Below are 27,881 nucleotides of genomic sequence, written 5' to 3'. Positions count from 1 at the left end.
GTCCCATGGACAGAGGAGCGTGGTAGGGCCCCAGAGGTCCATGGGGTCTCAAGAGTCGGACACAACTGAGCGATTAAACCACTACCAGCATGTTTTGGGCACTGCATTAGCTGCTAGGGATACCACCTTCATTTACTGGGGATGACGGATGAGACAGAAAGTAAATAAATGTGATGAACAAGAAACCAAACTGAAGAGATTTGGTCGGGGGAATCTGTGGGATTCTCCAGGCAAGAATACTAGAGCAGGCTGCCATGCCCTCTTCCAGGGGAACTTCCCGACCCCAGGGGTCGAACCCGAGTCTCTTACGTCTCCTGTGTTGGCAGCTGGGTTCTTTACCACTAGTGCCACCTGGAAGGCCCAAAGCTAATTCAGCTCACCTGTGACAGGAGGCTCCTCTGAGGAATGTTTGAGCTGAAGATGTGAAGATGAGAACAACCACTCAAAGTGTGGTTGTTGCAAGGATCATGCATTCCCACAGGAAAGAGCAAGGGCACATCTTGGGTGGGAGGGGCCACAGCGGCTGCAGAGCAGTGAGGGGTGGCAAGTGCATCCAGGTCGGGAGCAGGGTCTGGGGAGGTGCGAGGGGCTGCAGCTTTTAGTCTGAGAGTGGTGAGGAGCCGCTGAACATTATTAGCACAAGAGAGGAGCGTGATCCAATCTTCCTTGTAAGGAGCTCACGTTGGCTGCTGTGAGGAAGCAGGGAGGCCTTCCAGGTGGCTGCGGGAGTCCAGAGCAGAGGGGAAGGGTGTGACTGGGGAGAGGCGCTGGTGATGGAGCCAAGGGGACTCTTCCAGGTCCATTTAGGAGATGGGACTTGTTGTGGGGAAAACTGAGGTGTCCTGCCTCCCAGGATTTGGGAAGGGAGCCTGGGCCCATGTCAGGAAACAGAGTGATAGCTCTGTCCTGGGTGCTCATGGGTGCCTGCCTTCCCCTGACCTCAGTCATCCCAGGACCTCCGACCTTGACACTGGAGCCTGCAGAGCTTGTGCGGATTCAAGGAGAGACTGCCAAGATCATGTGCTCAGCCAGCGACGTTGATGTCAACTTTGACGTCGTCCTTCAACGTGGAGACACAAAAGTCAGTCCTTGGGGGTGGGGGTCGGGGGGTGGGTGGGTCTGCCTGTCCTCCTGGCACTCCAGGCCCCACCTCAAGCTGGCTCTGGGAGCTGAGGGTATAGCTCAGGACCAGAGAGGGGAGTAACTCACCCAAGGTCTCACTGCTGGTCAGTAGATGACGCAGAAGCAAGTCTCAGGCTCCTGCATCTACACTTTGTGATGGGAGAGGGAGGAGGCAGTATTGCACCCCCTTGACCCATGACCTTTGTCCTAGCCTGTAGACAAGAGGCATGTGTCAGCTCACTTCTGACTTTGCAAGGGGTTTCAAGGCCACCTCTGAGGCCCAGGAATGTAAAGATTATTTCAGAAAAACTCTAGAGAGAGGAAGAGGGGGTTTTCTCAGGAGGAAATGGTATTAGGCTGCTTCTAAGAACATAGTTCCTCCGCATGCCTTCCACATGCCAGGCCTAGTCCTATGCCATTTGCATGTTCCATCTCACTTACTCTTCACTACAACCCTAGGAGCATGGGCCAGTGTCAGTCCCAATTTGCAGTTGAAGAAACTAAGGCTCACAGCTCAGCCCAAAGAAAAGTAGATAGTAATCCTTAAAGGCTGAGAATTAGAACCCAGCTGTTTGTAATTCCTAAACAACCTCAGCGTTTCTGTTCCTTCTGGCTGCAGCTCGCAATCTCTCAACAATCCGACTTCCGTGACAACCGTTATCAAAAAGTCCTGACCCTCGAACTCGATCACGTAGGCTTCCAAGATGCTGGCAACTACACCTGCGTGGCCACCAATGCCCGGGGCGCCCACTCCACCTTCATGGTCTTCCGGGTGGTAGGTGAGCATCGGGGTGGTGGGGGAGGGTCAGCATGGATCCTGGAGCAAGGGGGGTGCAAAGAGGGAGCTGATGTTAAAAAAAAAAAAAAAAAAAGAGCAGACACTGTTAGAATAGCTCACTAGAATCCCCCTTTTCTTAGCCTGGCTAAGGAGCCATGTCTGTGTCAGTCCTCTGATTCTTCCTCTCTCAGAATCCTCCCTCTCTCCCACCTTGGAGGTCCCACAGTACACGGCTGCATCTCATTCCAGCATCATTTTGTTGTGTTTTGGGGATTGATGTCCAGTAGCTCCCTCCTGGACTTTGCTGTTAACTCAGTCATTCATTCCTTCATGCCTGGAACTCACATCACATGGGCATGTGAACAGACAGCAGTCACCCTGGGTGGGCATGGGAGAAGTCTGAGGTGTCCTGGGAACTCCAAGGGGGACTCCCCAAGAAAGGCTTGGACTAAATGGACTCTAAGCTGGGACCAGAAGAATGGAGGTGGGTTAGCCAGGAAGAGGGGAGGGAAAGAAAAGGGAACAGCACTTCTGGCAGGGGGAACAGCATATGCAAGCCTCAAAGGCAAAGAGAACAAGAGCAACAGAGACATCCAGAGAAACCGACAATAGCAGGGACGTGAAGGGGTGGGGGGGTGGTCACAGGAAAGCGGGGCTGAGGGTAGTATCTGCGAGCAAGTTGAACGGGTAGCTTGCATCATCTCTGGTGGGCGGGTGTCAAAGGTTTTAAGAGGAGAGGGATGAAATCAGATGGAACAGAAGATGCAGGAGTGGTAGTCAGGAGCCCGCACTCCTGAGCCACATTCCAGCCTGCCTCCACCAGTGACTTAGGTAGGTTGCTTAAACTGTTTCCCCATCTGCAAAATGGGGATCCTAACAGTAACTGTCTCACAGGTTTGCTCTGAGAATTCATTGACTGTATCTAAACTAACTCGGGCAGGGCCTGGCACAGGGTAAATGCTCAATGTGCCTGAGGAGGTGTCATTTGAGAAAGCTCAGCCCTGTGTCATGTGGAGTGGACAGGAGACTTGAGGCTGGAGACCCATCAGGGCAGTTAACGCAGTGCTCCAGGTCAGAGACGGTGAAGGGTGCTGGATTGTGGTGGGTACCCCGGAGAGTCTGTTATCCAAAACAATCTAGGAGGGGCAATGGCTTCTGGGACAGAGCAGAAAGGAGCCGAGATGACCAGAGTGATTGGGGAGGAGGCAGTGACAGTCACTGGGCTGAGACTCCAGAGCAGAGAGCAGCTTCTTCAGGGTGGGGACAGGTTCAGAGTGCTTTCAGTTTGGCCATACCTCATGTATCAAACTGGGAGCCCGAGGTGAGATGGGAGGGCGAGCCTAAGAATTATTACCCTCACAGAACAAATAATAGATCAGGCTTGCAGGAACACCTAAGCTCTGTTGTGGGCCCGTCCTGGGCCAGCAGCTCTGAGGGCTAAGGCAGGAGAGGAGAACAGTGAACTGTCTCCCAGTTATGGAGTCTAATCCTATCCATTTTGCAGTGCAGACCCACAGTAATCACTCAGCAAATGTTGTTTTCCTTCACTCTTCCCTCTAGATTGTTTTCAGTGCTGGGGATCCAGTTACAAATGAGAGAGAAAATGCCCTGCCCACAAGGAGTTTGTATTCTAGTTGGGAGAAGATAAGCCATAAACAAAGTAAATTATGAAAAAGATAATTTGACAGGGTTTTCAGTTTAAAATTGGGTGATCATCAAGGAAGACTTACTGGGAAACTGACATTTGAGCAAAGACTAGTTGGTGAAGGACCAAGCCATGTAGAATCTTGGAGAAGAGAGCTTCAGCCAGAGGGCAAGCAGTGTTCTTAAGGCGGGTCCGAGCTCACCACATGCAAGAAGTCAGCCAGTGTGGCTGGTGGAGCTTGAGGGGAAGTGTAGTACATGATGACGTCAGAGGTGAAGGGGAAGGTCCGGGAGGCCAACGTAAAGACCTGGGCTTTTCCTCTTGAGAGAGAGGGGATACCATTGGAGGGTTTGAGTAAAGGAGTGACATGATCTGACTTGAGAGTATAAGATGTAATATGGCTTTCTGGTGCTTTGTTGAGGATTGTCTATTGGGAGACGAGGGTAGAAGCCAGGAAACTGTTAGGAAACTACTGCTAGTTTGAGCCAGAGGTGATGGTGGCTTGATTAGGGAGGGATATGGTGGAGGTGATAGGAAGTGGTTGGAGTTTGGATGAATGAATGGCTGGCTGGCTGACTAAGGGAGAAAGAGAGAAGAAAACAGCCTTGCCCTCAAAGCTCACAAGCTTGGAGAGAGAAGACAGCTACCAAGGGAGGACCAGATGCGTGAAGTAGTGTAGTGGTGGTGGTGGTTTGGTCACTCAGTCTGTCCAACTCTTGCGACCCCATGGACTGTAGCCTGCCAGGCTCCTCTGTCCATGGGATTCTCTAGGCAAGAATACTGGAGTGGGTTGCCATTTCCTGCTTCAGGGGATCTTCCCAACCCAGGAATTGAACCCAGGTCTCCTGCACTGCCGGCAGACTCTTTACCAACTGAACTACGAGGGAAGCCTGAAGTAGTGTAGATGTGGTGCCTAATGACTGTACAATCTCAAAGGGCCGCAGCGGTTATCCTGCTAAGTGAAGTAAGTCAGAGAAAGACAAGTACTATATGATATTGCTTATATGTGGAATCTTAAAAATACCACAAAGGAACTTCCCTTCTGGTCCAGTGGTTAAGAGTCCACCTTCCAATGCAGGGGCTGTGGGTTCAATCCTTGGTTGGGGAACTAAGAACCCACACACTGCAGGATGCGGCCAAAAATTAAAATAAATAAAACTTGGGGAAAAAGAGCCTTTAAATATAAATAAATTTAAAAATTTAAAATGACACAAACTAATGAATATAACAAAAAAGGGGCTGACTCACAGAGAACAACTAGCAGTTACTAGTGGGGAGAGGGAAGGTGGGAGGGGCCTTCCTCCCACCCCATTAGGGGATTAAGAGGTAGAAACTTTTATCTCTAAAATAAATAAGCTACAAGGATGTGTTATACAACACAGGGAACATAGTTAATCATTTATAATAACTTTAAATGGAATATAACTTTTAAAAATTGTGAATCACTTTGTTGGATAGCTGAAACTTATCAAATATTATACATCAATTATACCTTAGTTTTTAAAAAAGCAAAACAAACAAACAAACAAAAAGCAAAACGAATCAAGAGGAGGGAGTACTCCTTTAGCCTGGAGTGATGGGTGGAGTGTCCCTGATGGGGGGGGTCTTAGAGAATGAGAAGGATCTAAATAGAAGAAAGGAAGAATATGGAGTTCCTGGTAGAGGAAATGATTGAGCAAAGAGCCCAGGTTGGGACTACTGTGGGGTGTTCTGGGGATATGAGGACACCAAGATGGGTGGAGAATTGTGTGTGTGTCTGTGTGTGCACATCTGTATAGGAAGAGCGGCCATGGCTAGATGGGCTTCAGTTCAGTCGCTCAGTTGTGTCCGACTCTTTGCAACCCCATTAACTGCAGCACGCCAGGCCTCCCTGTCCATCACCCAAACCCATGTCCATTGAGCTGGTGATGTCATCCAACCATCTCATCCTCTGTCATCCCCTTCTCCTCCTGCCCTCAATCTTTCCCAGCATCAGGGTATTTTCAAATGAGTCAGCTCTTCGCATCAGGTGGCCAAAGTATTGGAGTTTTAGCTACAATATCAGTCCTTCCAATGAACACCCAGGACTGATCTCCCTTAGGATGGACTGGTTGGATCTCCTTGCAGCCCAAGGGTCTCTCAAGAGTCTTCTCCAACACCACAGTTCAAAAGCATCAATTCTTCTGTGCTCAGGTTTCTTTATATTCCAACTCTCACATCCACACATGATGACTGGAAAAACAGTAGCCTGGACTAGATGGACATTTGTTGACAAAGTAATGTCTCTGCTTTTTACTATGCTGTCTAGGTTGGTCATAATTTTCCTTCCAAGGAGTAAGCATCTTTTAATTTCATGGCTGCAATCACCATCTGCAGTGATTTTGGAGCCCCCAAAAGTAAAGTCAGCCATTGTTTCCACTGCTTCCCCATCTATTTGCCATGAAGTGATGGGACCAGATCCCATGATCTTAGTTTTCTGAATGTTGAGTTTTAAGCCAACTTTTTCACTCTCCTCTTTCACTTACATCATAGGGAGACCTAATTGAGAAGAGCCTTGAATGCCAGGCTGAATAGTGGAGGTAATGGGGAACAGAGTTGGCTTTTTGAGCAGGAACATCAGATTAGAAGAGTGAATTTTAGATTTCATAGACTTGAGTAAGAAAAGGAGCCCTGAGAGATGATCCAGTCCAGGGATTTTTACAAAGCCTTGGGATTTTAAGAAAACATTTCAGAAGGATCTATGAGTGGCATGGAGAGTCTGTGGATGGGGGTACCTCTCCTTTGCCTGCAATTCAATCAGAGTAGCTTGATTTTAATTCATGCAGCATTTAATTAGAAGGAACCAGTCAAGAATCTTTCAGGTATAAGTAGCAGAAATCAACTCAAACTGACCTCACCAAAAGAGGATCTTATTGGCCTTATAGCTAAAGCAAAACAAAACAAAACATGGGTATGAGCTTCCGGGACAGTTGGATTTTGATGTTCAGATGTGGACAAGAGTCTATTGCTTCCCAGCCCTCGGCGCTATATTTTTCTTGTGGGGCAGCACCAAGCTTGGAAACCCCAGTGGAATGGAAGCTTCTCTTTTCCTCCAGTCCCAACAGAAATAATAGGAATGAGTGTCATGGACTCACTCATTCCTACCCCCAAACCAACCACAGTCCAAAGGACACAGATTGCCCTGATTGGCTGGCCTGGGTCACATGCCCACTTTAGAAGTGGATCACATGTCCACTTTAGAACTGGGTTTGGAAGTTGCATTGATTAAACTTCTACCAGAAAAAGGGGAACTATAAACTACTACCAGAAAAGGGGAACTTTTTAGCTGCTAGAAAACATTTTATACAGTTATAACACAATAGATATATTCTATTAATCTCTTTATTATGTAAACAAAGAGGTAGAGGTGGCAAGGAGGATAGGAATTTGGCCAGGTTCTTTCAGGAACTTGGAGAGAAGAGTTTAAAGCCCTGGGCTCTTGAGAGGGGTGGGAGTGGCAGGAAAAATATGAGAGGGGGCAAGTTTTGGTTACAGGTCGGGTCCGTGTGACTGGCACATCACATGCTAGGTACTCAGGGAGGGTCCAGCTGAAAGACTGGATCCACAGGCAGATCACCAAATGAACACGCAGGTGGAGATTGTCCCACTCATGCCAGATTTCTCTGCATTCTGCTTTCCAGAGAGTGCCTACCTGAACTTAACCTCTGAGCAGAACCTCCTCCAAGAGGTGGCCGTGGGTGAGAAGCTCGAACTCAGAGTCAAGGTGGAGGCCTACCCAAGCCTGCAAAGTTTCAACTGGACCTATGAGGGTCCCTTCTTTGGCTCCCAGCCCAAGCTCAACTTTGAAATCACCAATGACACATACAGGTACCACCCACTAGCTCCCATCTGCATGGCCCACAGCCAGACAGAGAACACTTTAACCGAGAGTCAGTACATTTGGGTCCTGTCTCAACCTTGACTAGGGGGTGAGTCCTTTCCCATTTCTAGGTCTCAGTTTTCTTGACTATGTAGAGCCTCAACATCAGTCATCTGTGTTTGAGATGTAGATGACATTAGTGTAGCCTCTGTGCTGTATCCTTGGGAAATTAAATGTCCTCCTCAAGAATTCTACCATTTCTTGGGTGTGTGCATTCTGACAGTCACCCAGGTTCTGCCGAGCTTATTCATTCTCCTCTTTTGTGACTAATCCAAATGCAGAAGACCATCCCCATGATTTCCACTTAGAGTCACACTCCTGATGGCAGTTGCACGAGGTATGTGCCTCACACACAGGTTTGGGGGACTAGAGGGAATTAATATCTCTCAGTCACAGATACATCGAAAGTTCTTTAAAAGCCTGTGGCCATCCACCAGTGGTTTCTAAACAAGAGAGTTTCTTCCCTAAGGAGGTACACTGATAACAAGTGTGAAAATAATAATTTCTCTGCCCGGTTCTATTTCTAAAATTTTTCCTGGAGTAAGGAAACAGCAACCCACTCCAGTATTCTTGCCTGGAAAATCCTATGGGCAGAGGAGCCTGGCAGGCTCCAGTCCCTGGGGTAGCAGAGTCGGACACGACTGAGCATGTACACACTCCCGTCCGTAGCTGCTTCACAGTGTTGCGTTAATTTCTCCTGCACAACAAAGAGAATCATCTATGCGTATACACACGTCCCCTCTTTCCTGGACTTCTTTCCCATTCAGGTCAGGACCACAGAGCATTGAGTAGCGTTCCCTGTGCTATACAGTCGCTTTCATTAATTACCTATTTTATACATAGTATCAATAGTGCATATATGTCCATCCCAATCTCCCAGTTCATCCCATCTCCCACTTCCCCCATTGATATCCATGTTTGTTCTCTATGTCTGCCGCTATTTCTGCTTTATAAATAAGGTCATACCAATTTTTTCAGATTCCACATGTATGTGTTAATATACAATACTTATTTTTCTGACTAACTTCACTCTCTATGACAGTCTCTAGGTCCATCCACATCTCTAAAAATGACCCAATTTCATTCCCTTTTATGGCTGAGTAATATTCCTTTGTATATACATACCATATTCTCTTTATCTATTCCTCTACCATTTGAATGAGGGAGTACAGCTCCATTAAGGACAGCAAATATGTGGTGTACACGCAATCACATCTCCTCCCACAGCTGTGATGAACAGCCCTAATTCAGTTTTGAACCACTTCCTGCAGTGTCTAAATGCAACCTCAGAGTCCTTAATACAGTCTTCAGGCTATATTTCCATCATAACTGGCTCACTTGAGGAGACCTGCTTGCCACCTCTGGTAGATAATCCCCGGATATCTTCCAACTTCCAAACTCTCTGGAGTTCTCTTTCTAGTTCTGGAAGCCCAAACTTCTTTGATTCCTGGATTCTTGTTTGTTGATCATCAGAATCAACAAAGATGTTCCCTTGTCCTCATTTTCTTCTTCCCAGTTCCTTTCTTGTCCTTTCCAGCCAGGATTTCTAGCTTCCTCTGCTAAAGCAGAAGTTCTGAACTGGAGTCTGCAGACCCCTGGAAGGAGGCTGATCCATGGATAGGTCTCAGGGGTCTGTAAGCAATAGGGACACTGTGGAAAGGAACCAGAGAGGTGTCCTTGAACTCGGTAACCTGGGGCCTTTCAGCACAGGGCACCAAACTGAGGCCATGTGGTAGGTGTGTTCATCATGGTGATTTTGACTCATGCAAAAAGTTAAACTCTTTCAGTTTAAGAAGCAGGTATTAACTAATCTCAAGAATTGACACATGTTAGAGGGGTTCTATATGCCAACGAACTGGCTGAGTAAATAACCATGTGTTTCAATCTAGTAATGGCTGCAGATATTTTCCAATAAAGGGGCAAATGTCTGCAATGAGTCAGGCTCTCTGAATACAGATCCCTCTAACCCTTAGGCTGAGTCGGTGAATTAATTACTCTAAGTGTCACGCTCACAGAAAAAGAAACAAAGGGACAGAAAGGTTAAGTGTCCTTGCCTAAGGTCACACAGCTGGGAAATGCAATACTAGGACTTGAGCCCTGGTCTCTGGAGCCCTGGTCTCTGGCTGCATCCTGCCTCCCTTCCCTCTCAAAGCCCCCTCCTGGCAGGGCTGGCGCTTTGGGAATAGAAGCTGACCAGGTACTGGCGTTTTCAGCAAGGACTGTTTAGCCCAGTGATGGTGGTGAAAGGAGATATATTCAGCGAGGCTTGTGAGGTGCCTCCCAGCATCAGCACTTTACAGACACTGCCTCTACTAAATCTCAGAACTGAAGTGCTTTGTGGATGAGAGGGACAATTAAGGAAATAGGGTTGATGGTTTTTCCATGTCTCAGTGGACCCAGCCTGGGTACCTGGCTCAGCCAAGGCCTTCATGCCCCAGACCCTTGACCAAAAATAAAGCCACCCCCTCTAAGGTGGTTGTTGGAACCCTCTGTCCTCACCCCAGACGGCCTGCTCTTCCCACACAGATACACCTCCAAGCTCACCCTGCCTCGCCTGAAGCCCTCCGAGGCTGGCCTCTACTCCTTCCAGGCTAGAAATGCCAGAGGCGAGGATAACCTGACCTTTGAACTCACCCTTCTTTGTGAGTAGAAGGGCTTGGGGATACAGGGTTCCTGGGGCGGCCCAGATAGACGAGCTGGGGGAGGTTGGGCTGGGGCAGAGAAGGCTCAGGGTGGGCAGTCAGGCGAGGAGACTCAGGCCCTCTCTACCTCAGACCCCCCGGAGGTAGAAGTCATGTGGACCTTCACCAACGGCTCTAAAGCCCTGCTCTGTGAAGCCTCGGGGTACCCCCGGCCCAATGTGACGTGGGTGCAGTGCAGAAGCCACACCAACAGGTAAGTGACTTCCCTCCTCACCTGGGCTCGGGGGCGGGGCACCCCAAAGCTCTGACCACATTCTGCACTTCCCAGATGCGATAAGACCCACGTGCTGGTCCTGGAGGAGCCGAACTCTGACGTCGTGCGCCAGGAGCCCTTCCGCAAGGTGACCGTCCAGAGCCTGCTGACCCCGGGGACCTTGGAACCCAACAGGACGTTCGAGTGCAGGGCCCAGAACGGCGTGGGGCACACCTTCGGGGCCTTGGGGCCCATCTCCATAGGTGAGCCTTGGACCCCTGCTCCAGGCTATGACAGGAGGGGGGGGGCCGGGGAATACCCCCACCCACTCCTAGGAGCCAAGGACCAGAGTTCCAGCGCCGACCGGATCCCAGCCGTACCGAGTTCTAGCTCTCCGTGGGTGACTCGAGGCCCCTCGTGACCAAAGGCTGCAAGACGTGCAGTCTAGAACCCAGGGGACTGGAGTAGTAGGGGAGAAGGGCAGAGGGGAAGCAGAGATCTTGAGAGGAAGCAGCGGCAGCCTAATCTGGCCCCTCCACTCTTACTCCTGCTCTTGAGCTGACTCTTAGTTCACAGGTGTGTATTTGAGACTCACAGGGGAGCAGGGCCTCCCCTGGGCTTAGAGTCTGGTGACCGGGACAGGCGACTAATGAACCCAGGCCCCGCTCCCAACCCAGGGCCAGCCTCGCCGGCCTTTCCCATCCTTCCCGGACTCCCTTCCGTCAGAGACACAATCCTATCCACCCGGGGCCGCTGTGCAGTGGGGGTGGGGGGCAACTGCCGGAGCAGCATCGTCTGGAGGAAGACGCATCCCTCTCTGCATTGCACAAAGGCTGCATGTGGGTGAGTTCTCTGATTCTGAGAGTCCCTCAGGCCTCTGAAAAGCAGGTTCGGCACCCACTGTGTGCCAGGCCCAGAGAGGACAGACTGGGCCTCTGCTTGGCTCCAAGGGGGCTCCTGGGGCCCTAGCCTTTGGAGTCCCAATTCCACATGCCCTGGCGGCTCTGTCTCAAGCTGGTGGTCCTATATTACAAATAAGAAAGCCAACATTTCACTGAAGGCTTACACTGTGCCAGGCATCATGCTAAGCCCTTTGCAAACATTATTTCAGTGCACTCGCCTAGCCCTGGGAAGTTCCTTTAGTACAGTCTGCCTTCCCTCTTGGGGCATGGTGAACCTGAGGCTTCGGGAGAAGTCACAGGTTTGCTCTCACACCTCCTAAGAGGTAGAAGTGAGGCTGAGTCTCAGATTCATGCTGCTGATCTGGCCAGGGGGTGGAAATTAGGTCCTTCCCAACACATCAAGGGAACTGGGGCTACTGATGTGGGAAGAGAAGATCTGGGTCCATGAGTCTGGCTTTCAGACTCTCGGAGGGGTGTGTGGTCCCAGAGGGCACTCGGGGATGCTGCAGGGACCTCCTGGGGAGGCGGATTTCAGTCCAACCTCTAGAAGGTCTCTCCGTCCAAGCTGGCCAGAGGTGTAGGTAATGAGCCTCCACATTGGGGGAGGGTACAAGTCACAGCTGAGCCCCAGAGGCTTCTTGTACAGGCAGGGGGTGGGTAGCGTGACCTGAGGGGCTCCCCCGGCTGCAGAGGCTGTGAGTCTGGGCACAGTTTAGAGCTGGGTGTGAGCAGGGCTGGAGGTGGGGGGGTTCTCCCTGCCCCTGGCTAGGGGAGGGTCTGCAGGCTTCCTGCTGAGAGGACACCTTGTTCAATCAACAAGAATTTGGGAGGCACCTACTGTGTTCCAGGCCAGTGGCCTGTCTCAGTGGGGCAGGGGGTCTCAAAGGTCCCTTCTGCCAGCTCACTCCCCTGCCCCGCCCCTTCATGCAGGAGCCTCCACGCAGCCCCGCGATGAGCCCCTCTTCACACCGGTGCTGGCGGCCTGCATGTCCATCATGGCCCTGCTGCTGCTGTTGCTGCTGCTGCTTTTCTACAAGTACAAGCAGGTGAGCCTGGGCGGGGCGGGGGCAGCCAGACCCTGGGGTAGCACTGCCAGGTTGTGCGGATCCGCCCGGCAGGACCACTCATCCATCAGCCGGCCATTCACCGACAAGAGCTCTCCAGTGTGTGTTAGTGTGAGTGGCTGTGTCTGAGGTTCTGCCCTCGTAGGCTTCACTGTCTAGCACAGGAGGCGGCCACTACCGTGAAAGTGGAGGGCGTTGATCAGAGGAAAAATGCCGTGGGAGTCGGGGAGAGGGTGAAGGTGGGATCCTCTCCCAGCTGGGGCTTCCGGGGGCACAAGAGGGGCCCCAGGGACCAGGCCTGTGTCTCTGTCAGGTGGCAGGTGAGTTTGTGGAGGGAAGGCCTGACCACCATCATCCTCTTCATTATTTTTTAAAAAGACTTGTTTGGCTGTTTCAGGTCTTAGTCAAGGCACACCAGCTCTTGATGGATACCCATAGGCTCCTCTAGTTGAGGTGCATGGGCTTATTAGTTTCATATGCACACTTAGCTGCTCCGCGGCATGTGGGGTCTTAGTTCCCCATCTAGGGATCGAACCCATGTCCCCTGCATTGGAAGGTGCATCCTTATCCACTGGACCACCAGGGAAGTCCCTATCCTCTTCATTGTGCATGCTAAATTGCTTCAATTGTATCACTGCGACCCTGTGGTCTACAGCCCGCCAGGTTCCTCTGTCCTTGGGATTCTCCAGGCAAGAATACTGGAGTGGGTTGCCATGCCCTCCTCCAGGGGATCTTCCCAACCTAGGGACCTGACCCAGGTCTCTTATGTCTCCTCCATTGGCAGGGCGGGAGGTGCTTATGTCAGCACCCAGCATGAGGAGGCAGCTCTGAGTGTAGCCTCCAGAATCCAGGGCCCTAGGTCAAGTCTTCAGGGATCTTTACCACTAGCCCTACCTGGGAAGCACCTCCTCTTCATTATTTAACATTATTGTGAATCAAGTCTGCTATTAATTGCACTTTGACATTTAGTACCCTGCCTGTCACTTTGAGTGCTCAATCAGTGATTGAGCAGTGACTTTAGGTGCATTTTTATGACATGTGTTACCTACATCCTCTCATTTACTGCCCTCAGCAACCATGGCATGTGGATAGTATCACTAACCCCATTTTACAGAGCTGGAAACTGAGGTTCCAAGAGATTGAGACAGATGACCTAGTCTACAGCTGGCCAGTGGCAGAGGCTGGTTTTGAAAGAGTCATTTTCTAAACCATTTTGCAAAACATGAAGTCATCTTATTTTACTCTCACGGCAGTCTGGAGGCAGGGACAAGAGCAGTCAGCATTCTACACAAAGGAAATGGGCTCAGCAAGGTTGAAGGACCTGCTCAAGAAGCCCAGTTGCTTCCTACCCCAGAGTCCACGGTCTCCACCATTTAGTCTCACTGCCAGTCTATGTGAAAGACCATTTCCGGTGCGGTTGGGTGCTGACAGGGCCAGGCCAGAATGCTGTGGGAGGCCAGAAGTGAAGGGACGGTTTCTGGCTGGCAGGGAAAGGAGTCTGCTTGGAGGAGGTGGCCTGGCGTGGGTGAGACAGGCCATGGAGGATGGGGCAGGCAGCCAAGGGAAGAGGAGATTCAGGGCAAGGGTGGCTCTGGGGAGAGGGCAGTGTGCACAGAGTGGGGAAGACTGCGGGGAGCACTGGAAATACTGATGCCTGGGAAAGGATGCAGGCGGGGGCACATTGGAGGTCTGGACCCCATCCTGAAGGTTCAGGAGATGTGAACAATAGGATGAAGGGAGTTACAAGTGAATAGCCCACCTGTGGGCCCCTTTGCTGCCTTTTCTTCCCTGCACCTGCCTTGAGGGTTTTAGTGTAAGTAGAGGACCTGGAGTAGACAGGTAGATGCTGTGTCGGGGGGAGGGAGGTGGTGCCCCAGAGGTGCACAGGGTGCTTGGGGCTTATGTCAGCACCCAGCATGAGGCAGCTCTGAGTGCAGCCTCCAGAATCCAGGGCCCCAGGTCAAGTCTTCAGGGATCTGGGTCCACCTCTGACACTGGCCGTGTGACCTTGACTGGCAGACTGCAGACTACTCAGCAAGGTCCTGGGCTTGGACAGGGCTGAGACTGGACGCTGAACATGCCGGGCCCAGGAGGAAGCTGGCTGGGGAACCTGAGTTTGCTCACGCATTTTGGGATTGGAGGGCTGTCTGAGGTTGGGCATCTCCTTGACTACACGCCCAAAGTGGTTGTTGGGCACTGCTCGCCCACCTCCAGGGGGACAGGACTTCACTCTCGTGGCCTCCCGTTCCTTATCTGAGCAGCTCTGTTGCAAAGTTCTTCCTTATATGGAACTGAAATCTGCCTCCCCAGCCCCGCAGATATTCCAGAGAAGGGCCCAGTTCCCCCTCCAGCCCTTTCTGCCTTGGACTGCCCGGACCCCTTGGTCAGTTGTTGTTTGGGAATACTCTACCTTCTCTTCAAGTGACCATTTTTGGAACGTGTACGCCCAGGCATCTCTTATCCCATTTAGGAAATTGAACTGGCCCCAGAGCCCACCCAAGGCCAAGAGGAGGAGGGTATCCCAGGAGTCAAGATGGCCATGCCCTAACGTGATGGCCATGCCTGAGGGCTTACCGTCCAAGTATCCTTTGCTTTGCCCTTGGGGTTCTGACCCTCACCCCTTCCCTGGGGAGCCAGCCTGGCTTGTCCTCACTACCCAGGCCTGAGGGGAGGGTGGCCCCAATTGGGGGAAGGGTTGCTTCTGTCACCAGGCTGAGTCATCGCCTTTCTGGCCCCCAGAAAGACCACAAGGGGGGCTGAGGGGGAAGAGAAAAGGGCAGGAGTCAGCAGGCTAGAAGCAGGAGGGACGTGCGGAAGAAAGGATGACAGTGACAGGAAGGAGCAAAGGGGATGGTGGGAGGGGCAGTGGAGAGGCTAGCATTTTCTGGAATGGGGGGCATAGAGGGGATGCACAGGAGGGTCCCTAAGATTTCTGGTGAGAACTGTTCAGATCTTCCCCTTCCCAAGACAGAAAGCATCCTCCCACCCAGACAGCAGGCCTACATAGGGAGTTGTGGGGACTTTGATGATTCCATGCCCACCTCGGTCGGCAAGGGGAAGTGGCCTGGGCCCGTTACAAGGAATAAGTGAGATGACGCACGTTGAGTGTGGAGCCCAGCGCCCACTCACAGGAAGTGATCTGCAGGCACGCACTGACAGCATTCTATTCCGAGGCCACCCAGAGGAGAGGCCCCTCTGGGCAGGAGCTCCCAGGAAGAGCCACGTGTAGGCGTGTTGGAGGCTGGGCAGAACTGGAGGCCGCCTCCCAAGAAGAGGGGTGGGGGCGGCTGAGACAGGCGGGAGAGAGTGGTGTCCTCCTCCAGTGATCAGCTCTGGGATTCAGAGGCTGAAGTTCCAGCCGGGCAACCTCGCTTGCCCTGATCACCCTCCCCTTCCCCACTCTCTCCTGCCTGGCTTGGGGTGAAGTGGGGAGGGGGCTGACTCAGGCCCAGCTGCAGGGCCAGAGGAAGGAGAAGTGGCAAGGAGGAAAAGATAGCCTTCACCGCAGTGGCTCCTGGAGATAGAAGTGGCCAGGAGAGGAAAAGGAATCCTTCCTGGTACTGTCTCTGTCCTTTGAGCTGGAAAGGTAGTCACAGGCAGGGTTTGAATCCTCTGATGCTCAGGAAATCTTCCTGTCCCATTTCAGACTGTCTGTTATAACTCTAACATGGCTGTCCTGACATTTACCCATAGTCTCTTGTTATGAATCAGAACCTGGAAGTTCTTCTTTATGTCTAACTACAGTCTTTCCCTCCAAACTACCATCTGGATGTTCTTCCTGATGGCTACCTGGAGTCTTTTCTCTAACCTGGGAGACTTCAGTCACAGGCCACGCTCCTCCCAGCACCCACTTGAGCTCCCCCCACCTCAAGGGGGGTGCCCCATGGAGGATCCCAGCTGCTAAACACAGCCCAGCTGGCCTCCATGCCCCACGAGTGACCGGAAAGAGAGTTGGACTGCTGATCCGAGGCCTCGGTGTTCTCCACCACCCCACCCCAGCTTCCACTTTCCACCTAAACTCTGTCTTCCATCAGCACTTCTCGTGGGCACCCTCTGGCATCATGCCCCCATGCAGCTGCCACCCTGGGCAGGAAAGAGAGCGGCAGCCACTCCCCGCTGTTCAGGCTCTGCCACCGGCCGGCTGGTTGGAGCTGCATGGAGAGCCTGAGTGGGTGCGCCAGCTGCTCACTGCTGTGTGCATGGGGTCTCTCTCCGTCTGTCCTTTAACTTTGTCCGATGCATCACTCACCTGCAGAGAAACCAGGAGGTTTCTCCTGGCACTGAGAGAATTCACTCAGTGACTGGCAGCCCTCAAGACTTTCCTGCCTTCAGAACTGTGCCTGCTCGCCTCCACATGGCACCTCCAGTCCCTCGGCCTCTCCAGGACCTTTGCCACATCCACACCTCTGTTCTCCCCGCCGCTCCCCTGGCCAGCACCCTCTCACCTCCCGGGGGGCTCTTCCTGACTTGTCTTCCATTGTATTTGTAGTCCTTTATATGTATTTATTTGAGTGGAATGCCTATCTTAACCACTAGAATGCAAACTCCAGGGGACAGGAACCTTGTTCTGTTCAACTCTGAATCATTGATGCCTGAAACAAATAGGTGCTCAGTGGAATATTTAGATGGGAGTAATACTCAGCCTTAAAAGGGGAGGCAACATTGATATAGGCAACCACACAGGTGAACCTTGAAGACATCATGCTGAGTGAGACGAGACAGTCATACAAGGACAGATTCTGCATGATTCCAATTAAATCAGGTCCCTGGGATGGTCAAATGCATGAGATAAGTGGGAGGTGGGAACAGGGAGCTGTTGTTTAGTGAGCACAGAGTTTCAGTTTTTCAAGATGGAAAGAGTTCTGGAGATGGGTTGCACAACAGTGTGAATGTACGTACTGTGAGAAATGGTTGATTTGGGGAGTTCTGTTATATGTTTCTCACCACAAGTGAAAGTAAAACAGCTGATACTTGGATGGGAGGGTGGATGTGTGAATGGACCTATAGTTTCACTCTCCCTCCTAGCTCAGGAATTACCAAATTATCAGAGTTGTCAAGACCCTCAGACATGATCCTAAGTCTTTCAATATACAGTTAAGGAAACCGAGGCTTGGAGAATGGATGGTCCCTTGGTAAGGCCAAGCCGACAGGGACTGGGCTCTCGGTGCCATGGGCATGGGGTGACACGGCCCCTCTCACCAAATCGCAGGCCGCACCCACCTCCTCCCGCCGTGCAGTGGGACCGCCCAGCCCCTGTCCTCCTGGGTCGGGATGATGTCCCAGACCCACCTGGCAGACCTGGCTGATCCTTCCCCAACTCTCCTCCCAACAGAAGCCCAAGTACCAGGTGCGCTGGAAGATCATCGAGAGTTATGAAGGCAACAGCTACACCTTCATCGACCCCACCCAGCTGCCCTACAATGAGAAGTGGGAGTTCCCCCGGAACAACCTGCAGTTTGGTGAGCTGGAGTCTCTGCACCCACCATGCCCTCCTGTCACAGGGCCGGCATGGGTGGCGGGGAGCCTGTGGGCCCTTAGAGAGAGGCCCCTCTGGCACCCCAGGACCTGAGGAGGCTGTGTGTGTGTGTGGCAGGTAAGACCCTCGGAGCTGGCGCCTTTGGGAAGGTGGTAGAGGCCACGGCTTTTGGTCTGGGCAAGGAAGATGCTGTCCTGAAGGTGGCCGTGAAGATGCTGAAGTGTGAGTGTGGGAGGGGCTCAGGGGTGGGGGAGCGGGTAGGAGGTAGTAGACACCACCAGGATGGTCTGTCCTGTGGTCACGGGGCATTGCCCGAATTTTCAGCCTGTCAGAGCCTGGGATCAGGGGTGAAGCCGCTGTTTTCTTTGTGAGCGCCAGGCTCCCTCTTACTCCTGGGTGTGGAAGGGCTTCTGACTGAACCCCAAAGGGGCTGGGATGAGAGGCCACCCTGGGGTCTGGCTTGGCCACAGCTTGGCCTGCCACCCAAACCAGTTCAGTGACGGACCACCTCTCCTCTCTCTCCCAACTCTCATCTGTATGTCCTCATCTATTCTGCCTCTCTTGGCTTCTGATGATCTTGGGCGCTCTGGGTGCCCCCTGCTTTGCTCCCCGGTGCCTCCTGTGTGTGGCTCTCCACGTCCTGTCCTTTCTCTGTGGCCCCATCTCCCAGCCACGGCGCACGCTGACGAGAAGGAAGCCCTCATGTCAGAGCTGAAGATCATGAGCCACCTGGGCCAGCACGAGAACATAGTCAACCTCCTGGGAGCCTGTACCCACGGAGGTGAGGGGCCCTGGCAGGCACGTGGGGCCGCGGTCTTGGGCGTCTGAGGACCCCGGGGTGGCCTCACTCCATCCATCTTCCCCTTCCCACAAAGTGAAGGTAGGATCCCTGTCTGGGCACCCCTTGAATTCCTAAGGCCAGATGCCTGGACTGGTCAGAAGATGCTTGTGGATGACAGGCAGTTCTGGGAGCTCTGACCAGTGGCTCTCAGACATGTGTGGACATGTCACCTGGAAAAGGAGAAAAGAATGCAGATCTTTGGACCCTGCTCCAGGGAGTCTGATGCTGTGGGTCTAGTGAAGCCCTCCAAATCTAACTTTAAGCCAGACTCAAAGAGGCTGGGCACTCACCACAGGACCCGCTGAAGTGTCCCAGGAACCATTGGGATTCAGTCTGCCCCATCCTATTCTCCTATAGCAGCTATGACTTATACAGAACTGCCTTAGTTTTCCTTGGAAGAAAGAATTCTTCAGCTAGTTTTTTGCGGGTCCCTCTGCTCTATACAGATGTGGTCACCAAGGCCCAGAAAGCATGGAGGGTTGCTTACAGTCAGGCAGGATTAGAATCTGGGGCTTCAGTCACAGTCCAGGTTCTTATTGCCCTTTCCCCACATCCTTATCCAGGTGGGGTGGTGGATTAAGGGTGCACTGACCCCACTCTCTTGGCTGCTCTAGGCCCTGTCCTGGTCATCACTGAGTACTGTTGCTATGGTGACCTGCTCAACTTTCTGCGAAGGAAGGCTGAGGCCATGCTGGGACCCAGCCTGAGTCCAGGCCAGGACCCCGAGGCAGGCACTGGCTACAAGAACATCCACTTGGAAAAGAAATACATCCGCAGGTAGTATCCTGGCAAAGGCCAGGACTGGGAGGTGGGGCCCCGTGTCTGGTCCCAAAGTCAGCTCAGGGTTGGGTGGCTGTGTGGTCTTCACCTTCCCGTTCGTGCTGTGGGGAGTAGCCACCCGTATTATGTGGGCACTTAAGTTTGTTTCCTACTTATTCCCATCACCCAAGGAATATTTGAGCCCCTACTCAAATATTCTGGAAGTATAATGGGCAGAGATAGGCAGCTCACAGTCTGGTGGAGTCAGGCGTTAATGGATCATTTTATTGTGTGTATAAGATCCATTTGGGGCCCTAGCTAGAGATAGGCAAGTCTTGGGGATAATGGCCCTACTTCTCCCAAAGCATGTGCTGTGAGGCCTGGAGGGCACCCATCCCAATTTTGAGCAGCCATGGGGAAGTGGGATAGAACCTGTTCCTTGTTGGATGACAGGGGGCAAAACAGCATAGCCGTGGCCAGGTCCTTGGTCCAATTGAGCCTCAGTTTCCCCAACAAGCCATCGAGGCAGAACCTCTCAGTCTTTCTGCTCTCTCTGTAATGCTGTGATTCCTGGAAGCCACACAGAGGCAGATGGACAGAGCCACATGGGGAACCACAGAGAGGAAGTGGCCAGCTTTGTGTCATACACGAGGCAGAGGCAGAGGCGGGGCTTGGTTGGACCCTGCTGCTGCCTCCTTGCCCAGTGCTCACCTAAGCCATGCCACTCTCCTCAAAGTGTTGGACTCAGGGCCTGTGAGGCCTCAGGGCCAGGCTGCTGCGAGCTGCAGCAGGATCAGAAGGGTATACACTGGGCTCCTATCCTACCACTGTCAGCTACCCGGTCTGGGAAGGCAGAAGGGGAAGGAGACCATGTCACTCTATCCAGTGACCTCAAGCACGGAGGCTGGCAGGATCTGCTTCCTCTTCGGAGTCTCTGACACCCTTTGGAGAGGGTGGCTTATACTGGGCCTCAGCATGCTGGGAACTCAGGGCAGATCAACTCGAAATGAGAACAGAAATCAAGTGTTAGCTTCCATATTCACGATTTCAAGGGCAAATGGCATGTGACCCAATCTTGCTAATAGTATAGTTTCCAGACCAAGAGAGAGGATGGTTTTTCGATGGTCAGACTACAAATAAAACACTGGATTGTTTTCCTAGGAACACTAGAGTAAGGACATTATCACGGTACACATCTCTGTCACAGAACGGGGCAGGAGGTGAGAGGTCCAGGCTCCTATCTGGTTGGAATATTAGAAGCCGTGGTGTTTCACAATCTTAGAAAGTGGAAAAAGTGTCACTCAGTCATGTCCGACTCTGCGACCCCATGGACCATAACCTACCAGGCTCCTCTGTCCATGGGATTTTCCAGGCAAGAGTACTGGAGTGGGTTGCCATTTCCTTCTCCAGGGGATCTTCCCCACCCAGGGATTGAACCCAGGTCTTCTGCATTACAGGCAGACGCTTTACCGTCTGAGACAGCAGGGAAGCCTATCTCGACCTTAGCAGCTACCCAAAGCACAAGCTCATAGTCTTCTGAGAGCTGTTAGGAATGTCAGACGTGCAGTCAGAATCTGCATTCAAATAAGATTCTCCAGGTGATTCACATGCACATGAATTAGTTTAAGCAGTTCTAGATCAGGCCTCCACTCTGGCTGCAGACCAGAATTGCCTAGAGAAACTGGTGAGTGGGAATGACTAAGTTTTGTCCCTGGTTTCCGAAGTCTTTAGTCTGGTGGGGGGGGGGGGGGTCTGAGTATCTGGAGCTTCCCAGGCTGAAGCCAGAAGGAAGAGGCACAGTGCAGACAAGTGGCCTAAGCTCAAATCCCCACCGGGGCGTTCCAAGGACGAGGGAGACGCTTTTTGAGGGCAGAGTGAGGACCAGGAAGAGGAACAGTCCCAGGGCAGACTAGCATTAGGAACAGTGGAGAAACTTCTAACAGGCAGAGCTGTTGAAGATGGAATAGGCTGTAGGCACCCTTGCTGGATGGCCAAGCACGGGTCACTGATCACTCAAGAGAGGGTGATTCAAACTGAAGTCCAAGTTGACTCAGGTCCCTTCCTCTCTGCCGAGTGGCTGGGCGAGGCCTGAGCTGGGCAGTGGGAATGATAGGCCCCTCTCCTCTGCAGGGACAGTGGCTTCTCCAGCCAGGGTGTGGACACCTACGTGGAGATGAGACCTGTGTCCACTTCTTCATCAAATGACTCATTCTCTGAGCAAGGTGCGAGGAGGTACCCAGGGCTGAGGGAGAGGAGAGGGGCTGCTGGGTCCGTGGTGGGGCCGGGGGCCGGGGGCAGCAGTCAGCGGGGCCGCCCTGATGCCTCTCCCAACCCCAGACCTGGACAAGGAGGACGGGCGGCCGCTGGAGCTGCGTGACCTGCTCCACTTCTCAAGCCAGGTGGCCCAGGGCATGGCCTTCCTTGCTTCCAAGAATGTAAGTCTCAGAAAACAGGTCCCTCTGTGTGGTCACCCAGGGGGGTGGGGGCAACTGAACCCGTGAGGCTAGATGGGTGAGGACACGGGAAAGAAAATGGGAGTTTGTGAAGGGGGCCATGCTCCTCACAGCACAGACTGGGGTGTCTAGAGCTCGAATGCTGGCTCCGCCACTTGTGTGGCTTTGAGCAATCGCTGAACCTCTCCAAGCCTAGGTTTCTACACCTATAAAGACATGCAATCGCAGGATGGCATGAGGGTGGCAGCCGCTGGTCCTGTTAGCAGCTCCAGAGCTCACTGTTTCTAGGCCTGTGCAGACCACCGAGCTTCTGAGGCGGCTCCTGATGCTCTCAGCCAGAGGGCCAGTCATGGCTGTTTCTCAACACTGCCTGTCTGACCACATGACATTTTCTCAGACTTGGGTCATGGTAGAAGGCAGGGCCTGGAGCCAGGGTATGGGACCAAAAATGATGGCCACTGCCTCATCCCCCAAGCCCTCTGGGGCCCTGGCTGCTCCTCCTGAACCCTGGGCTCAGGCAGGGAGGGGCCAAGACTGACCCTCAGCGCCTTCCCCCAGTGCATCCATCGGGATGTGGCGGCCAGAAACGTGCTGCTGACCAGCGGCCACGTGGCCAAGATCGGGGACTTCGGTCTGGCTCGGGACATCATGAATGACTCCAACTACATCGTTAAGGGCAACGTGAGTGCTGGGAGGGCTGGGCCAGGCTGGGGAGGGGTGGTGACCTGGGCCCAAGGTGACCGGGGTCTGCTCTGCCAGGCTCGCCTGCCCGTGAAGTGGATGGCGCCAGAGAGCATCTTCGACTGCATTTACACCGTTCAGAGCGACGTGTGGTCCTATGGCATCCTGCTCTGGGAGATCTTCTCACTCGGTGAGCCGCTGGCCCGGTCAGGCTCAGCGTGGGGCTGGCTGGTGCTTGGTGATCCATGGCACCTGCACCTCCTGGAGGATGCTGGCCCAGGATGCCTGGAGGTCAGCGCAGAACAAGGGCTGCCGAGGGCGCAGGGGCGGGGGAAGCATCTTAAAACCAAGTGTCACGGCTCCAACGTGGGCTGAGCCCCTCTACCCTGACAGCACTCCCTCCAGGCTGTTTCCTTGCATGCTATTTCCTCTTTCCTGTCTGAGACGTGCATGTCCCTGAAGACCTAGCGCCTGTTTCTGGGGCACTAAGACAAGTACCTGGGCTCATCCCATCCATGTGCTCCTCCACCAACCAAAGCCTGTGCTGGAATTCCGCAGGTGTAATGAGACCTGAGCAAAGGTTTTCTATATCCTCGAAGTCTATACACCTTTTGCAGTGCCTGGCCCCGTAGTAAGCGCTTGTTAAGGGGAGCTGCTGTTCGCCTACCACGTCCAGCTGGGACCCGACACCCAGCCCCGCCAAGCTGCAAGGGGGAAGGGGACGGCGGGCACCGGGCATCGTGATCTTACCTTTTGCAGGGCTCAACCCCTACCCTGGCATCCTGGTGAACAGCAAGTTCTATAAGCTGGTGAAGGACGGATACCAAATGGCTCAGCCCGCGTTTGCCCCAAAGAACATGTAAGTGAAGCACCCTGGGGTTTGGTGGAAGTGGATGGAAAGGTGTGTGGCTCATCTTTCCAGTCCAGTGTTCCAGGGCCAGGTTTCCTCTTGCCCACAGTGGACTAACGTAGACCCCTTTTAGCAAGTTTAGGGTTTCCACAGGTTTTCCAGGTAGCATGGAGGATATTCTCAAAGAGGGATCTTAACAGGGGCTGGCCCCAAGACGGATGATGAATGTCTCATTTGGACTCTGCTATTATGAGCCCAAGAAGGCTCTTCTCTTTGCTTCTGTCCTGGCGGCCGGCCTCTTGCTCAACACAGCCACCAGCCACTGCACTCTCGTAACCGCCTCCCGACAGCCGGCCCACCACAAGCTCCTCACTGGCTCCCTGCCCTCACCACAGCCCTTCCGCAGGCCCGCTGGCCCGTCTCACCCACTGCGTCTTTCTCCAGCCACTGTCTCCCCACAGCTGCTCCCTGCGCCACCCAGGGGCTCCCTGCCAAGGTGGATGCACGCAGTCCGCTAACCAGCGCCTCACCCACTTTAGCACTACCACCAAGCAGTCGCTTAAACCTACCTGCAGGCAGCAAGGGTGCCCCTTTGTGCCAAGAGCTTGGGCAAGGTAGCATCCCTGAGCTTTTCTTAATTTTCAGGTCCATTCTGACAAAAAGCCCCCTTTCCCAGGGTTACCAGAAATATTAGATAAAGCACACCAAGGACTTCACACTGGTCTTGTGCTAAGCTCACTTCTGACTCGGTTTCAGGACCTCTGCCAGGCAGGAGTGTGTATGTGTGTGTACGTACGTGTGTGCACACGTACATGATAACTCCCAGGCCCATAAGCGGCTGCTTCCTCTCCCGTCTCAGATACAGCATCATGCAGGCCTGCTGGGCCCTGGAGCCAACGTGCAGACCCACCTTCCAGCAGATCTGCTCCCTCCTCCAGGAGCAGGTTCAGGCAGACAGGAGAGAGCGGGTGAGTGGGGTCAGGCTCACGGTGGGCAGCTTGGTTAAAGCTGAGCCTGACCCTTCGGGACTGACCGTTTCCTGGCCTCTCTGCACCCAGGATTATAGCAATTTGCCGAGCAGCGGCGGCAGCAGCAGCGAGCCAGAGGAGGAGAGCTCCAGCGAGCACCTGACCTGCTGCGAGCAGGGTGACATCGCCCAGCCCCTGCTGCAACCCAACAACTACCAGTTCTGCTGAGGAGGGGACCACAGGGAAGTACTGCCCTCCCCGCCTCCAAGCTCGCACTCCTCCATGGATGGGGCACCACGGGAAAAACACACAGACTCTGCCCTCCGTCTTTTCCCTCAACAGCCCGGCCCAGCTCTGAAACTCAGGAACGGGGCCTCTATAGGAGGTTGGTGAGAACCCCACTCCCAGGGCCTGGGCCATCACTGCCAGTTGGGGACTGGGGCTGAGCCCCACCCCACCCCACCAGTTCTCAAAGCTGTGGCCTCAGCTTCACTATGCCAACTGGGAGGACACCCAGCTCACTCTTAACCGCCTCCCGTCCATCCCTCCTGTTTCAAGGGAAATGGACTGATTTGGTGATTGAAGTTCCCAAGAGGAAACCAAGGTTCCCTGGGCTTTGGCAGAATGGAAGGGACAGCCACTGAGTGGCTGGATGAGAGCAGACAGATGCTTAGGACTGTGCTCAGGCCCTGGGAGCAAGTTGGCTCCTCTGGAAGAACCTAATTGTCCCCCTCTGCCTCTAAGCCGTCTCTTCACAGCCCCACCCCGCCCTGGGTCTGGTACTGCTGCAATGAGCCAGGTGGCAGCTAAAAGCTTGGAGTGTTCTGTCTGGCCCCCACCATGCTGAGGTGGGAGGCAGGGGACCTGTGTGGCTGGCCACACCAAGCAAGCAGCACCCGCTCCAGGTTGACTCATCATAACTAACAGTCACACAGTGGAATGTCCCCGTCAGCATTAAACTAACCCCATTAACACAGCCGGCCTCTGTGTCTCTGTGCCCCGCAAACTCCCAGGGACTCCCTCCGTCCTTCCACGGTGAGTGACCCTCCCCAGCACCTCTGAGGCCCAACCACACTCTACCCCACACAATGAGACTGGAACTGACTCTTGTTGCACCCAAACCATATAATTTAATAAACTTTATTCCGGTCAGGGGAAGAGGGAGGGGGGGAAAAGCCATCTATCCCACTCCTCTCAATAAATTAAATAACACGGCCAGTTCCCGTGCCCTAGGCAAACCATGGGCACTTGAGCCAGTCCCACTGTTTCCTTACGACCCAGTCTGCTTCCCCTTCACAGAAGGGAGTTTTCCTGCTGCCGCCAGGTCATGCCATGCTCACAGGCCACTTCCTCTTTAGGGGAGGAAGGAAGCTGCAGCAGCAGTGGCCAGGAGGGGTCCTCACAGCTTGAGGCGGAGGAGAGTCCTGGAAGGGAGCAGTGGCTCGCCCCCTTCCACCCGCTCAGCTGCCCCCAGATGTGGGTGCAGAAGAACAGGAGAGCGATGCATGCCTCCTCTGGGAGAACAGAGCCTACAGGGACCCTCAGAGCTAAGGAAGGCCCCGCGGCAAAGGCAGCAGGCTGCGGGGGAGGGAAACGGCATCCCTGGCCCAGCCAGGGCCTCCACCCCGACCCGCAGGCGCCCTGGGGAAGCAGCAGTCTCCCCAACTTCTCAGCCTTCCTGTCTCTCTCGTGGACACATGGTGCCACCCATTTAAGTGTGCCTCTGGGTCTAGTAAGGAGCGTCCCGGTGCCTCTCCCGACCTCTGGAAGGCTGAGAACCAGGGACCCCAGGCTCCACCGAGCTCAGGAAATGGAAGCTCTTTGGTCAGTCCCAGCCTCAGAGGCTGGTCCCTGGATGGATGTGCCTCGGGCAAGGGCCTTGCTATGGCTTGAGACGTGCTTACTCTGTGGCCGTGGCCCCGTCCTCTTCCTCACCGTCCTCCTCCGCCTCTGTCTTGATCTGAGCAACTCCAAGGCGGTATAGGGTGTCACGGATGACCACCTCACCAGGCTGGCAGCTCTGCACAATGTCGTGGATCTGCCGGTTGACGATCTCGCGGCTGGTGAGGAAGTCCATGAGGCGGTTGTAGAGGTAATAGTGGGTGGCATTGTCAAAGGCAATGGGCCGCTGGCGGACACTGTTTGGTTTGCTATCTGCAAAGGAGGCCAGGATGGCTGCATAGGGTGCCAACTCAGGACACAGGGCCAGGGAGTGGTGTCCAGCACTAGGGTCGCCAGGACTGGGCTGTGTGCCTGCATGGACGATGCGCCGTGCGGCAGTCTTGGTGACCGGGTGCTGGACAGAGTGCTCAGCCTCTGTCATGTCCACTGTATAATGCTGGTCCAGGAGTTCTGGGCAGGACACACTCTAGAAGGGAGATGAGAGGGAAGTCCAAGCTGTGTGAAGAACGGTGTGAAAACTGCGGGCTCAGTCAGCTCTGTTTCAATCCTCCATTGCCACAGGGCAGGCACATCTCCCAGGGTAATCCCCCGTTCCTCCTCCCCTGGGCCTCGTGTGATGCAGGGGACAGTAACAGTGGCCACCACGCAGAGCAGACTCGGGATTACCGGAACTGCTCTTACTCTGTCCGTATCTCATCAATTCTGCCCAGGGCTGCAGGGGAGGTTCCCCCAGAGGCTCTGATGTCCTGCAATGCCCCTCACAAACTCACAGGGCGAGCAATGCCCAGGGAATAATAAGAAAAAGGCAAGTGACGACAACGATGTCCCCTTCCTCCTACCAGTCTAATGTCTCTTCCAGCAAAGGGCACGTGCCTGTGCTAAGAACCCAAGCTTGAGACAATGCACTAGGACACAGAGGCCAGAGCTCTGCTATTAATCTGCTGTGGGACTCAACCAGTCCATTTCCCCTTCGTCGCCTTACTTTCCCCTTTTAATTAGAGGAAAGAGGCTGATAAGGTCAGCATTTTCTAAGCCACTGTGCCTCTAGATCACAATACAAGGAATGCCAGGCAGCAGATTCAGGCAAAGCCAAAGCAGGGCTGCTCTGGGCCTACAGCATGTTAGTGCACAGTGTCTTTGAAGGTGGCAATCTTCTAGGCTCATATGCAAGATCATCCCTTTGACCCCCACAATACCTGTGTTTTCACCCTGGGTACACTAAATGCCATGCTATGGCCTCACACACAAGGTCAGTAGAGATTTGTGGCGTAAATGCTGGTTCCAGTGTACTGAGACAAAACACTGGTGGAGAGAAAAAAAGATGCTGGATGGGTCACAGAAGACCTGCCCGAAGAACCAGGGAGTAAGATACGGTCAGCTTCGTGGGATCCCAGTTTCTCAGAAGGGAACGTACCACTGGTGGCTCCGTGGGGCTAGAGAAACAGCCCTGATTCCTCCCCCACATCTGGTTGGTCAGCTCCGGATAGCAGAGGTCAGCACACAGGGCCACGGGTGTGGCCATGTCAACCACGTACACAGGAGGCCAATGGCGGGAAGAGACAAGCAGATCCACATGGTCAAGGGCACTCTCGCCCCGCACAAGATACTTGGAGCCGCAGACCACCTGGTGGAGGCGGAGGGTATAGC

The 27,881-nt window shown here is 53.5% G+C and overlaps 2 protein-coding genes across 3 annotated transcripts in view; one reads left to right on the top strand and one right to left on the bottom strand.

Moving 5' to 3' along the window:
• CSF1R (colony stimulating factor 1 receptor) overlaps nucleotides 1-25,306 on the top strand; it is a 32,318-nt gene extending 7,012 nt beyond the window's left edge. The window contains exons 4-21 of the mRNA XM_065918885.1: nucleotides 945-1,081; nucleotides 1,742-1,901; nucleotides 7,205-7,391; nucleotides 9,970-10,085; nucleotides 10,218-10,338; nucleotides 10,414-10,601; nucleotides 12,171-12,286; nucleotides 17,637-17,763; nucleotides 17,898-18,002; nucleotides 18,451-18,561; nucleotides 19,236-19,398; nucleotides 21,511-21,602; nucleotides 21,718-21,815; nucleotides 22,392-22,514; nucleotides 22,593-22,704; nucleotides 23,274-23,373; nucleotides 24,224-24,332; nucleotides 24,423-25,306. Of these exons, the coding sequence (XP_065774957.1) occupies nucleotides 945-1,081; nucleotides 1,742-1,901; nucleotides 7,205-7,391; nucleotides 9,970-10,085; nucleotides 10,218-10,338; nucleotides 10,414-10,601; nucleotides 12,171-12,286; nucleotides 17,637-17,763; nucleotides 17,898-18,002; nucleotides 18,451-18,561; nucleotides 19,236-19,398; nucleotides 21,511-21,602; nucleotides 21,718-21,815; nucleotides 22,392-22,514; nucleotides 22,593-22,704; nucleotides 23,274-23,373; nucleotides 24,224-24,332; nucleotides 24,423-24,560 (2,303 nt within the window). The 3' untranslated portion in view covers nucleotides 24,561-25,306. The remainder of the gene's footprint in view (nucleotides 1-944; nucleotides 1,082-1,741; nucleotides 1,902-7,204; nucleotides 7,392-9,969; nucleotides 10,086-10,217; nucleotides 10,339-10,413; nucleotides 10,602-12,170; nucleotides 12,287-17,636; nucleotides 17,764-17,897; nucleotides 18,003-18,450; nucleotides 18,562-19,235; nucleotides 19,399-21,510; nucleotides 21,603-21,717; nucleotides 21,816-22,391; nucleotides 22,515-22,592; nucleotides 22,705-23,273; nucleotides 23,374-24,223; nucleotides 24,333-24,422) is intronic.
• Nucleotides 25,307-25,439: 133 nt separating this feature from the next.
• The window catches only part of HMGXB3 (HMG-box containing 3), a 56,937-nt gene continuing 54,495 nt past the window's right edge, over nucleotides 25,440-27,881 (bottom strand). For both annotated transcript variants that reach the window (XM_065918882.1, XM_065918883.1), the window contains exons 19-20: nucleotides 27,649-27,858; nucleotides 25,440-26,700 (exon numbers count right to left, since the gene is read on the bottom strand). In XM_065918882.1, the coding sequence (XP_065774954.1) occupies nucleotides 26,233-26,700; nucleotides 27,649-27,858 (678 nt within the window). In that variant the 3' untranslated portion in view covers nucleotides 25,440-26,232. The remainder of the gene's footprint in view (nucleotides 26,701-27,648; nucleotides 27,859-27,881) is intronic.

This window comes from Muntiacus reevesi, chromosome 1 (assembly GCF_963930625.1).
Source record: "Muntiacus reevesi chromosome 1, mMunRee1.1, whole genome shotgun sequence".
NCBI lineage: Eukaryota > Metazoa > Chordata > Mammalia > Artiodactyla > Cervidae > Muntiacus > Muntiacus reevesi.
Note: the sequence above shows the minus strand (reverse complement) of the source record. Positions and strands in the feature narration are given on the sequence as shown.